The 12,142-nt window shown below is 39.7% G+C and overlaps 1 protein-coding gene across 2 annotated transcripts in view; it reads right to left on the bottom strand.

Moving 5' to 3' along the window:
- The window catches only part of LOC126199331 (nonsense-mediated mRNA decay factor SMG5), a 305,533-nt gene that overhangs the window by 243,374 nt on the left and 50,017 nt on the right, over positions 1–12,142 (bottom strand). For both annotated transcript variants that reach the window (XM_049936180.1, XM_049936181.1), the window contains one exon: positions 7,685–7,847. In XM_049936180.1, coding sequence (XP_049792137.1) covers positions 7,685–7,847 — 163 coding nt within the window. The remainder of the gene's footprint in view (positions 1–7,684; positions 7,848–12,142) is intronic.

Raw genomic sequence — 12,142 nt, 5'->3', positions numbered from 1 at the left:
ATGCAAGTCAGATAAAGCAAAAAAGAATGAGAATGACTAAAATAAAAACACAAGGTACTGAAACTTGAAGTCCTAGAACGAGAAATCATTCGAAACATGCATGGGCCACCAAAAAATACAGAGGTATGGAAATTGAGAAGCAATGAAGAAGTTTATCGCAATATAGAAAACATAAATGAAACATTACGAGAGAAGTGACTGCTATTTTTTTGACACTTGTACAGAATGAACAGCAACAGTTTAACTAAACAGATTTTTAAATATCTTTGGGACAAGAAGTCAACAATAGCTTGAATTCAAGAAGTTAGGAAAGATTTGGAAAGAAACGACATAAGTGAAAAAGATGCAACAGAAAGAAAGATTTTCAAGAGGAAAGTGTTAAAACTGGAAGGATTCCAAGGTACGAGGGAGAAGAAGACAGGGTCAAAATGGTCCGAGGAGAGAAAAAGGACACATAGTGAAAAGATGAAAGAATAGTGGAGGAAAAAGAAAGAACAACAAAGAAGGAAGCACTGAAATTGGTGCGTGGTCCTTAAGATGATCCAAATGAAGAAAGAAAGAAAGAAAGAAAGAAAGAAAGAAAGAAAAAGAAAAACACACATTTATCTGCAGAAAACTGAAAACCCATCTTTGCAGCCCACTCTTCTAACCTCCGTAGTTGCAACAACGGAGGAGGAACAGAAAACGGCAAAATCATCCACAAATAAGGAGGATTGTATAGGTCTCCTTACCATAGCTGTGATACTGTTTATGATTGTGGCAAAGAGGGTAACAATTAAAAAATTGCCCTGAGGAATATCATTGTCCTGCTAAAAACGATCCAACAGCACATCACCAACACGGGACATAAAAAAAGTGCTTGTACAGGAAGGACAAATGAAAATGAGGAGATGGCTACGAAAGCCTCATTGATGGAGTTGCACGAGAATACTGTGTCTCCATGTAGTGCTATATGCCATACTGATATCAAAGAACATACCGAGACAGTGATGTATATGTATGAATGCCTGCTGAAAAGCCGCCTCTTTGTGCAGCTACAGCTGTATCCCTCGATTTATACTTACAGGTTTGTGAAACAGCAGAGATACCAGTATATTCTGTAAACAATGTGTATTTAGTGACAGCAACTGATCATAAAAATTATACTGCTATTAGGCAGGTGCACATTAGGTGCAAGATTTTAGAAAGGTACTTTGATGTGACTGTACTGATTACTGACTCTTTAAGTGTGGACTGGATTTTTGGTAATGACTGGTTGACCAAATGAAGATGGACATTCATTTTGGAAGAGGATGCTTAAACATCTGTGATAACAATGATGAATTGGAGGTTAATTTTGTCAGAGAAGAAGAAGAACCTTCCATAGTGTCAGGAATTAGGATTATCAAGAACAACTTAGACGATGGAACCGAAATGGCAGTTTACACAAAGGATGCTGTGGTCACAGAAGAAATTCGGGAGCAAGTCAAAAATTCAGGAAATTTAGTAATTTGTCCAAATCCTACAAGGAAGAGTTGCAAGAAGTTTTACGTATGCAAGCAGAGGAATTTTCAAATAATTCTGGATTTATGGTGGGACATCAATGTCAAATGACGGTATGACTGCACAAATGGTTGAAAATGTATCCAGCAATCAGGTACATACACTAACACTAGTTAACAAATTTAAACATTTTTGCGGAATCTGGTTTGGAAATGGGTGGATTTGCCTCATTTGGGGTGCTGAATACACGGGTAAAATTAGTTTTTCTCTATGATGTTACATTTCCTTGATACACAGCAGAATAAAAAATGGTAATAGTGAAAATTGACACAATTAAGAAAAACAAAAATACACATTCAGAATGTTTGAAATCAATACTATTTTGTATGTATATATGGGCATGATGCCAATAAAAGGTCCAAATTAGTTCAGAAGATATTTTCACCGTTAATCGTCTTTGGTTTTTGAAAAATGCGAAGATGGAGCTCTTCTTTTGTTTGCTGTTTCATCACACCCCCTGTCAAGACTCCAGCAGTAGTCACCCATCATCAAAGGGTTCCAATGGTCTTGGTAACGGAGTTCCATGGTAAGAATGTCTTGGTGAAAGCATTCACAATGCTCATCACTTACGGCTAACTTTCCGGAAAGAAATCAAGGTGAGAATGTAAAAAGTGAATTTTAAGCGACATTCTACGCCCCATGTTCTTATAGTTGTCCAAAAAGATAATTCACAATAGTAACATAGTTTTTTTCTTTTCTGTTGCCCTTCACAATTGCTTTAAAAGAAGACCAAGCAGCTAATTGGATGTCTGGGAGTTTGGTATCAAAGGTTGGATCTTTTAGCAATTTTCTTATTTGTGATCCAACAATTATACCCTCTTTCAGCTCACTTAATTTGGGAAACTTTTCTTTTACGTGATTGAAGGCCTCACCTTCTTTATCCAAAGCTTCTACAAAGTTCTTGATAAGGCTCAACTTGATATGAAGGGGAGGCAAAATGATTTTATCAGGCTCAACCAACGGAGTATTGTTCACATTTACATTTCCAGGAACATACGACTTCCTTATAGACCATTCCTTGACTGTATAGTGGTTCTTGGTGCCACGGATGTCCCAAAGGCACAAAAAGCAGCAGTATTTCATGAATCCAGCCTGTAAACCCGTAAGGGGTGCAACAACTTTCAAATCACAGCAAAGCTGCAATTCATGATCCTTATATTTGATTGCCTCTAGCAGCAAAGTGATGGTTTCACAAGTTTCTTTCATGTCTACTGTGTAAGCAAAAGGTAAAGATGGAAATGCATTGCCATCATTCAGTAGCGCTGCTTTCAAGCTGGTTTTACTGGAGTCAATAAATAGTCGCCACTCCTGTGGATTATGTTGTACACCTAGCTGCATTATCAGACAATTGACGTCTCTACATACAAACATTGAATTCTGCATATTGAAATACTGAACGAAGGAAGCACCTCTTGATCTGAAACAGGAAATTTTTGTCACTGGAGCTAGAAGGTTCCATTGTTGCAGTCTCGACCCCAAGAGTTCAGCTTGCTGTTTCGAAAGTTTTAGATGGCAAACCAAATCGTTCAATTCTTTTTGATTAAAGAGCTGAGGCAAAGTGTCATAATATTGAAGACAGTACTCTTCTATATGTTCAATACTTTCTGATTCACTTGACATGGTATCTGGTTCTGTGGCTTTCAAGTTACAGACAGGAACAGGCAACCCCTTATCATGGGGCACAGGCAAATGCACTGACAATACATTCGGATACTGTATTTTATGTCTAGTTTTGCTTGAATGTCCCAGAATATTTGTAAGAGAGAAGTAACAGTCTGAATAATGGTCATTAGGCTCACACCACACCATCGGAACAACAAACGGCATGGTTCGGTATTTTCCTTTCAACCACTTGGTTAAGTTTGCAGTACAGGTTATGCAGGCAATGTGAGGTGCAAAATTTTTATCTTGATCACCAACAGGACAATCAAAATACAATTTATATGCCTTCTTAACCAAATCAGTGATTGGTTTTCTTTGGGCTTTTGCAGTGAATTTCCCACACACATAACAAAAGTTGTTGGGGTGGTTTAGACAGCAACGAGATTTACTAGTTGCCATTTTTCTTAGTGTGAATCCTAAACAGAAAAATTTGCACTATCTTTCACAGGAAACACACTTAACATTTACTGATGATTTGTAGATCTTCTAGCTCTCCTATGGAAATAAAAAACAAACAATTGAACATCAAAACAGAAGAACAGTAAAACGCGAAATACTGAATACGAAAAATAAAAAGCCTTTAAAAACTCAAAAATGATACATGCTAGAACATTTTGAAAGGTATATTCAGATTCTACACACCAAAATAATAATAGTTGATGTATCACATCCCAAATGCAAAATGGCTGTTGACTAGTGAGAAAAAAAAAACAACTACATTGGACTAATCACGTCACTCAGCCTCAGCGAGATCTATCTTAATAATTTGGATGTGACAAATAGTTATTGGAAGTTGGAACTGGAGGCAAGAAATTGAAAGTTAATGCATTCTTGCACAACAGAAGATGCTACAACTTCAAGCAGATTACATTCAGTTTAAACATTTCATTAGCAGCATTTGTTTGACCTTTGGACGTGACTCTTGGGGAGAAGCTTTTGCAGAATGTAACAGTGTTTGTCAATGATATTTTGACTGCATCCATGTCATGGCAGGAGCACAAAAATACAATAAATAAAGATCTGACAACATTTAAATCGGCTGCAGTGACACTCAATCTGAAAAATTTTAAATTTGCAAGAAGATGCAATTCATGAAACATGCCATCTTGTCTGCAGGACTGAGCCTGATCTGAAGAAATTAGGAGCAATTCAAAATTTTTCACTATCAACATGTAAAAACCAACTTCAATCATATTTCAGTTTTTGTGGATACTACAAGCATTTTCTTAAAAGTGTATGGCTTGTTACTGCTTGCTTTACTGCAATTAACTAGGAAGAATTCAGTTTGCACTTGGGAACTGACCAAGAGGAAGCGTTAGATGATGTCAAGAAGCAATTCCTAGAAGCTCCACTACTGTACCAGCAGACCTTGATATATCATTCTATCTTGAGAGAGACAGTACAGTATCTGGACTTGGGAGCCACTTTATATCAACTACTCAGTGAAAATGATCAGGAACAACGTCATATGATCACGTTCGCAAGTCAAGTTTTGTCAGTGTGGGAAAGGAAATATTGTTAGACAGAGCACGAAGCACTTGCGATTTTTTAAGGCTTTGACTAGTTCTGCTATTTTATGGTTGGGCAGCCCAGCATTGCTCAGACAAATCATAGGGCATTATTCCTTCTCCTTCAGTGCAAATTAATACATATATGACTTGCTAGATGGGTCATCACCCTCCAGGGATTCAGCTGTGATATCCAGTAAATTCCTGATGAAATAAATGTGGTGGCTCATGCTTTGTCACATTTTCTGCAATATTTAAAAGATGTTTGTACTGAGATCCCATGTGTCACAGAAGAGAGATCAAGGTTAATTTTATAAGAGGTATGTATGGAGAGTCAAAAATTCATACTTTTCTATGTAATATTAAAGCATAGCAAGAAGCAGATGAGATATTAAAAATGATCAAAACAATGTATCAATATGAAACAGAAAAATTAAAATTCAATAATATTACTTAATTTATGGCGACATCTTGTATTGTAGCACAGAGTTAAAACTAGGAATTGTGGAGACTTTGCAAGCCAAAACACAATATTGACAATATGATTAAATAGCATCCCACTTAGGTAACGAATGGACATCAATTACTTCCAATATGATGGACATAGAGGAATTATGGTCAAAGTTTAAAGGGATTGTAAATGATGCTCTGGAGAAATATGTGCGAAGGAAGTGGATTAATGGCGAGGAATCAGACACTTTTGCATTCTCAGTTCAAAAAAGAACACCCGAACGACAGAAGGCAAAAGCTAGCAGAAATTAGTGTGCCTTTAAAAAGATCATGTGCAAAGCATACAAAAACTATCGCAAGCATACCTTAGTAAAGGTTCTTGCTGAGAACTTGAGAAAATTCTAGTCTCATGTGAAATCACTAAGTGGGTTGGAGGCTTTCTATCCAGTATCTCACTGACCTGTCTGGCGTGGCTACAGAAGACAGCAAAGGAACAGTTGAAGTTTTATATTTCATGTTTAAGAGTGTTAGGATCCTCACCACGTCGGATTAAAAAACGACACCAAAGAAATTCAATGGCAGGCTGGCAGGTTCGACCAACACCCAAGTATAACAGAGGTGCTTCGTGAACTCAAGTGGAAATCCGTAGAGGGAAAACAATGTTCTTTTCGTGGACAACTATTTAGAAAGTTTAGAGAATCGGCATTTGAAGCCAATTGCAGAACAATTCTACTGCCGCAAACATATATTTTGCATAGGAATCACATAGAAAAGATAACACAAATTAGGGCTTGTAAAGAAGCATATACAGCTGTTTTCCCTCACTTATTCTGGAGTGAAGCAGGAAAGTAAATGACTAATAGCACTACAAGGTACCTTGCACCAAGCACCACATGGCGGTTTGTGGAGTATGTATGTGGACGTAGAAATATACCCTTATCAGTTTTGGACGTTTTGGTCTGGAGGAATGCTTACAACAAATTGAGAAACAAGTGATCTTTGATAACATGTCTTGGCGAGTACAAAAAATTATAAAATAATGTGACTTATGTCAGGATACCAAAGTGTCTACAATCTAAAGGCCATTCAGGCAAACTATTTGATAATGGACTGCAATTTCATTCTAAAGTGTGTAGCTCATTGACTGATGAAGAAAAGATCCATCACAATGCTGTGTGTACATATCACCCAGCAATAAATAACAGTTATGATCCAACTCCTAAAACATTTTTGTAAAGTATATATCAATTACCACAATCCATAAGGTGACACTGTGCAAATTCTGAATGCCAGCATATCTGCGAAGCCCTGCAGTGTAATGCAGTCAGACAGTACTTGGTCGAACTACCATGATTTGTGTTTGAAAATCTTCCCTATAGGAATGTTAGATATGTCATATCTCTCACAATGTGATTTCCACACGGCAGGATCATTTAAGAAGGTGCTGGGATGCAAGTGGTTTGAATATGATTAGCAGTGTACCAGTTTCCCATTCAATGACTGCATACACATTCCAGCAACCCATATTACGCAGGACTCACCAAACTTCCCATTCATACTACAATTGACTACAAAATAGCAGAAACTATGTGGAATAGTGGGAGGCTTCCCGTTTTGTAATTGTTGTTCCAATACATAAAAATTTATAACAACCAGTTCTTTTCTCATTCCTCACATGTGACTAAAAAACTGAAGAGATGAAAAGGGAAAGTACACAGACACATCAATGAGACATCCATACAATTTAACTCTGAAATGATGAGCAGTGCAGCAGGTATAAATTCTGAGACAGTTTGTAAACTACTGCACGGCAGAAATCACACTGATGAGGGAACGAAAAGTGTGATTTCTTTCCTTAAGTATATCTTTGCCGCTTTTGTACTGCTCCATGATAAAGTTTCCTTCTGGGTGCTTGCTCTATCATCTAAGTAATCCATAGTTTAGGAAGAACATAACTTTCATTTAAAGCAATATGTTTTTAACCCTTTCATGCATAGTGTAGCTGATCAGCTACAGACTTCATTTCTTCGATGTATCCTATACTGAGCAACATTTTGTAACACATTCGTTATGTAGTTAAGTGTATACACACTACTGCAGCTGCTAAGCTGCTACTAGGTCTTCATAGCGATCATAAATGGCAGGATGAACAGAACCAGTTCGACAATCAGCTGTGTGGATGTACTGCCGTGCATGTGTTTTGGCGGAAAGTAGACACTTTTTTTGTGTTTGTGCACCAATTTGTGGGTTTGAAAATTACTTTTTTATTTTGAAAACGTAAGTAGATATGGTGTAGACAGTTAATTCGAGTGTCTTTACAATAGATTTGAAATTAGGTCTGTTTCTGTGTTTGTAGCGATTGTCAACAATAATGCTTTGTTAATTTAATTAAAAAAAATTTTCAATATTTTTTTCGTAATGTAGGCACTATAAACTAAACATGGCGATTTTTACAGCATGAAATAAAAAATCATGCATTTAAGGGTTAAAAGGTTGGTACACATGCACTATAGGTAACCTACCTTGCAGATGTAATGTGTTGTCCAATATTGCTGGAAAATCAACTATGCTCCGAAGATCCATGTCATAATCTACTTGCAAACGGAAGAGTACATGTAGATAGTATCCAGTAGCAGAACTCAAATGCATCAGAATTTTTGCTCTATCAGATGGGCTCCATTTTTCCTTAGCAAAAAGAACATCTCAATTAGATTAATTAGTTTTTACTACTAATGAGTATACATTATATTTATCAGAAATTATGTATACACTGTATGAAATAATGTATAACAATGGAAAGCCCAGGTTGGAATATCAACAATGAAGAATAGGATGGATCTTTACTTACCATAAAGATGATACTTTGAGTTGCAGACAGGCAAAAAAAAAAAAAAAAAAAAAAAAAAAAAAAAAGAAAGAAAGAAAGAAAGAAAGAAAGAAAGAAAGAAAGAAAGAAAGAAAGAAAGACTGTTACAAGTTAGCTTGCAGCCAAAGCCTTCTTCAGAAAAGAAAGGGAAACACACACAAATGAACACAAGCTGTCACACCTCATGCACACATGACCACTATTGCTGGCCGCTCTAGCCAGACTCACATTCACACAAGCATGTGTAGCGGGACTTTGAATTTTGCCGCGCTACACTCGTTCCCTCAGATAAAAAATATCTCGTCGCAGCGGTATGAGCGCTCGACGGCAGAGAAACTACTAAAATTGTTAACTTTTTTTTTTTTTTTTTTTTTTTTTATTCCGTTTCAATTGTCTCTTGTTAGCTGAAGCTGAAGGCAGACGTGATCTGATGCTGACGTAAAAACTTAATGGCTAATCTTGATCTGATTGTAATGTGTAGACATTGTGGAAGTTATTAAGAAATTCGGTGGATGGAAGTAGCAAAGTGAATTAAATTGCATACAGTATCAAGATGATTTTAATTGGTATAAATTAGTGATCCCTGGACTATTGCAAGATTTCGGAGCAGATTTTTTCACGCTGAAATGAAGGAGATTTTTGAAGACGTGGACGCCGCCCGAAAGAAGATAAGTTAATCTGGTAAAGGATGATCTCTCGTCTACGCCACTTCCCCCTGTCAGTTACATTCTGTTATTCTCTGTTTCTTTTGAATAACTTTTGTAGTGAAAATTGGTTTAACTTTTGCTCAAAAACGCCACAAGGACCACCCCAACAATAGCTTTTCCGAATAACGAAGTCCGATAGCTTTTCTGTTATTAATACAAAGTCCGATTTGCTTTTCATTCTTTCCCCTTTTCACGGTCTCTCTTCTCCCCATTTTTTTTTTTTTATTAACCACTAAACATGCATCCATCACGCTCACATGTCTGCTTTCTCTGACTGCCCTAGTCAGGCTCTGGAGTCTCACTAGAATGGCTGGAGATAGCAATAAAATATGTGTGAGGTGTCCCTGCTTGAGTTTGGCTAGAGGAGACTGGAGATAGTGGTTATGTGTATAGAACTGGAATCGTGGCATTTCCACGTGACACTGGTCAAGCGGCTAAGGGTAACAGTGAGTTGTTGTAAACCATGACAGACAACAACAGAAGTAATAAGAGAACATGACAGACCAACACATCTGGAGTGGAAACCAAATGGTGAGCCTTCGATGTTGCAATATCAAGAACCAAACATTGTTGCATATAATGAACAAATGAGATCGCAGTTGGAACACAACTGAGGTCCAGGCCCCTTGCCCTGTGAGGTTTACAGCACGTGCGTGAGTGTCGATAGGCTGGCACGTGGGATGTGACCTGCGCCTAGCACTGAGGCGAGGACATTTTGGAAGTGAACTGGTGGCACAGTTAAGTGTCCCGAACCGTGCTCTGGCACAGGAGTCTGCCAGCTGGGAGAAGAAGAGCGGGACGACGGGCAATTCATTAGGGAACAGCGGTGTGGGAGACAACTATTGAGGGAATGGATGAGGCGGTGAGGTCTCAATCTTCAAATATGCATACATAGGAACTCCCAATGATGCCCTGTATTGAAAATTGTACTTGTGTGATTGATGAGTTTGCAATGGTGGGCTCTCCAACTATGAGTGACCCACCAATGTTGGCACAGTCAGCAGGCAGGGACGGTGTTGGTTGGTGAGACGACACTCCAAACCCCACAGAGTATCAACTGTAATAAGGTGCCACCCATGGGTGGCCACCACCATAGCTGGCACCCGCAAAGGTTTTGCTCCACAGGAAAATGCCCAGACCACTGAATTTGGAGGGTATTATCCACTGTGTTGGATCATGGGTTTTGAGGGCTGTCGTGCCAGGAGGAGGAGGAGGAGAGTATGTGATTGTCACCTACTGAGGAGCTCTGGCAGTCATGGACGTGGGTGGTCCTGTACACTTACAGACACTGCGCATGCTGGTGTCATGGTGGATATGCTCACTGATTTCAACATTTGTTGTATAAATGTACACACCATTCGCTCCACATCGTCATTGGTGTAGGGGCGAAAAGGCAGGCTGAACAGGTGTTTAATGCCATTGGCATTGCAGAACTATTCAAAGGCTGTCGTCATGAATGGGGGTACACTGTCAGACACAAGGGTGCGGGGAAGCCCTCTGATGGAAAGAATTTGGGCAAGTGCAACGAGTTTGATGGTCATAGTGATGGACGCCATGCTAATCACGTAGGGGTTGTCAGATTAAGCACCAATGACAATGAGCCACATAGAGCCCAAAGAGGGACCAGCAAAGTCCAGCTGAATGCGGTCCCATGGGCAAAGGGGAGTGGGCAAGGTGTGTGTGTGTGTGTGTGGGAGGGGGGGGGGGGACAGGAGCAGCAGCAGCTTATGTTGGACACACACCAAATAACTGCACACCATAGTCTCCACGTATTTGTTCAGTCACGGCCAGTAGGCATATTGGCTAACAAGGGCTCTCATCTGCGACATACCTCACTGTCCACAATGGAGGAGTTCCAAGATATGAGGGTGTAAGGTAGTTGGGATGACATCGCGGTGCGTATTCCCCTCCAAAACCAGCAGGAGAACATCAGAGACACAAACAAATGGTGTGAAAGATGGGCGCAGGCACAGAGTTCTGGATTATCTGACTTGGAAAAAAAAGTGGGCCTCCCACGCAGCACGTAGTACATGACACACCGTAAGACAAGGTCACGGCACATTGACGTTCTACATTAGTGTGGATACTGGAAGAGCTCCTGTTGGTCAAATGCTGGGTCTGATCCTAAGAGTACATGAGAGAGTTCATCCGTATTTGCATATTGCATAGTAGGCTTGTACTTAATGGTGTAATTGTAAGAACTAAGGAAAACAGCCCAACTCTGGAGCCTCTGAGCCATCCCCTCTGTAACCCAAGAAGAGTACAACCAACAGTTTGTGGTCAGTAATGAGGGTAAATTCAGTCTCAAAGGGATACATATGGAATTTCTCAACGGCAAATATCACCCCTAAAGTCTCTTTCTCGATCTGTGAGTAATTTCTTTGGGTAGGCATTGTCTTCGGCGTATAAATGATGGGTTGCTCAGTACCGTCATTGTTACAGTGTGACCGCACTGCACAAATGCTGTAGGGAGAAGTGTCATTAGCCAGTACAAGGGACACGATGCAGTAAAGGGTGTAAGGCAGGGTGCTGAGTGTAACGTGTGCTTCAGCTGGATGAAAGAGTGCTCACAGGCAGCCAACTGCCGAACGGAATGCTCTTTCTCTGCAACTCGTTGTGTGGGTTCATAAAATATGCTGCTTGGTGGAGGAACATAGAATAATAATTCACCTTACCTGAAAAGCCTGCAGCCCCTGTAGGTTTTAGGAATATGAGAGTGAGTCAATAGCCAAAACAGTGCAGTCAGTGGGCTGAATCCCTTCTTTGTTGAAGCAAGTGTCTGAGGTATTCCACTTGCTCCTGGAAAAGCAACCTGACATTTGTATAGGCTGCATTTGAGCCCTGCGTCACACAATGTAATAAAGAGGGTGCAGAGGTAGAGCAGGTGGTCTTGGCACTTAGCACTCGTAATAATTGAGTCATCTAGATAATGCATACAAGCGGGAATGGAAATAGTTAACTGTTCGAGGTAACTCTGTAAGACTGTCAGAGTGGGAGAGATCCCAAAGGGCAAATGCTCATATTTGTACAAGCCAAAGTCAGTGCTGATGACCATAATGTGGGATCTGCAAATAAGCATTGGTCAGGTCGATCTTAGAAAAATATTCACTGGTGAAACGGGCATTGATTGTTGACCCAAAATCTCCAGAGAGCCGGAGGCAGCCATTTGGCTTCTCAACCGCTACCTGTGGTGTAGCCCAAGCATTAGTTTTGACAAGTTCAATTACCCCAGCTTCATGAAGGCGATTGAGTTCAAGCTCAACCGCCGTCCATAGAAAGACCAGAAGCAAACGTGCCAAACAGATACAGGACACTGCATCTGTATGTACATAAATATGCACCTTGAAATTGGTATTGCATCCCAGACCAGGTTTGACAGATTCAAAATAAGCACAAAGATAAAGTTC

The sequence above is a fragment of the Schistocerca nitens genome, chromosome 8 (assembly GCF_023898315.1).
Source record: "Schistocerca nitens isolate TAMUIC-IGC-003100 chromosome 8, iqSchNite1.1, whole genome shotgun sequence".
Classification (NCBI taxonomy): domain Eukaryota; kingdom Metazoa; phylum Arthropoda; class Insecta; order Orthoptera; family Acrididae; genus Schistocerca; species Schistocerca nitens.
The sequence above is the reverse complement of the archived record's forward strand: the minus strand, read 5'-3'. Positions and strand labels throughout refer to the sequence as shown.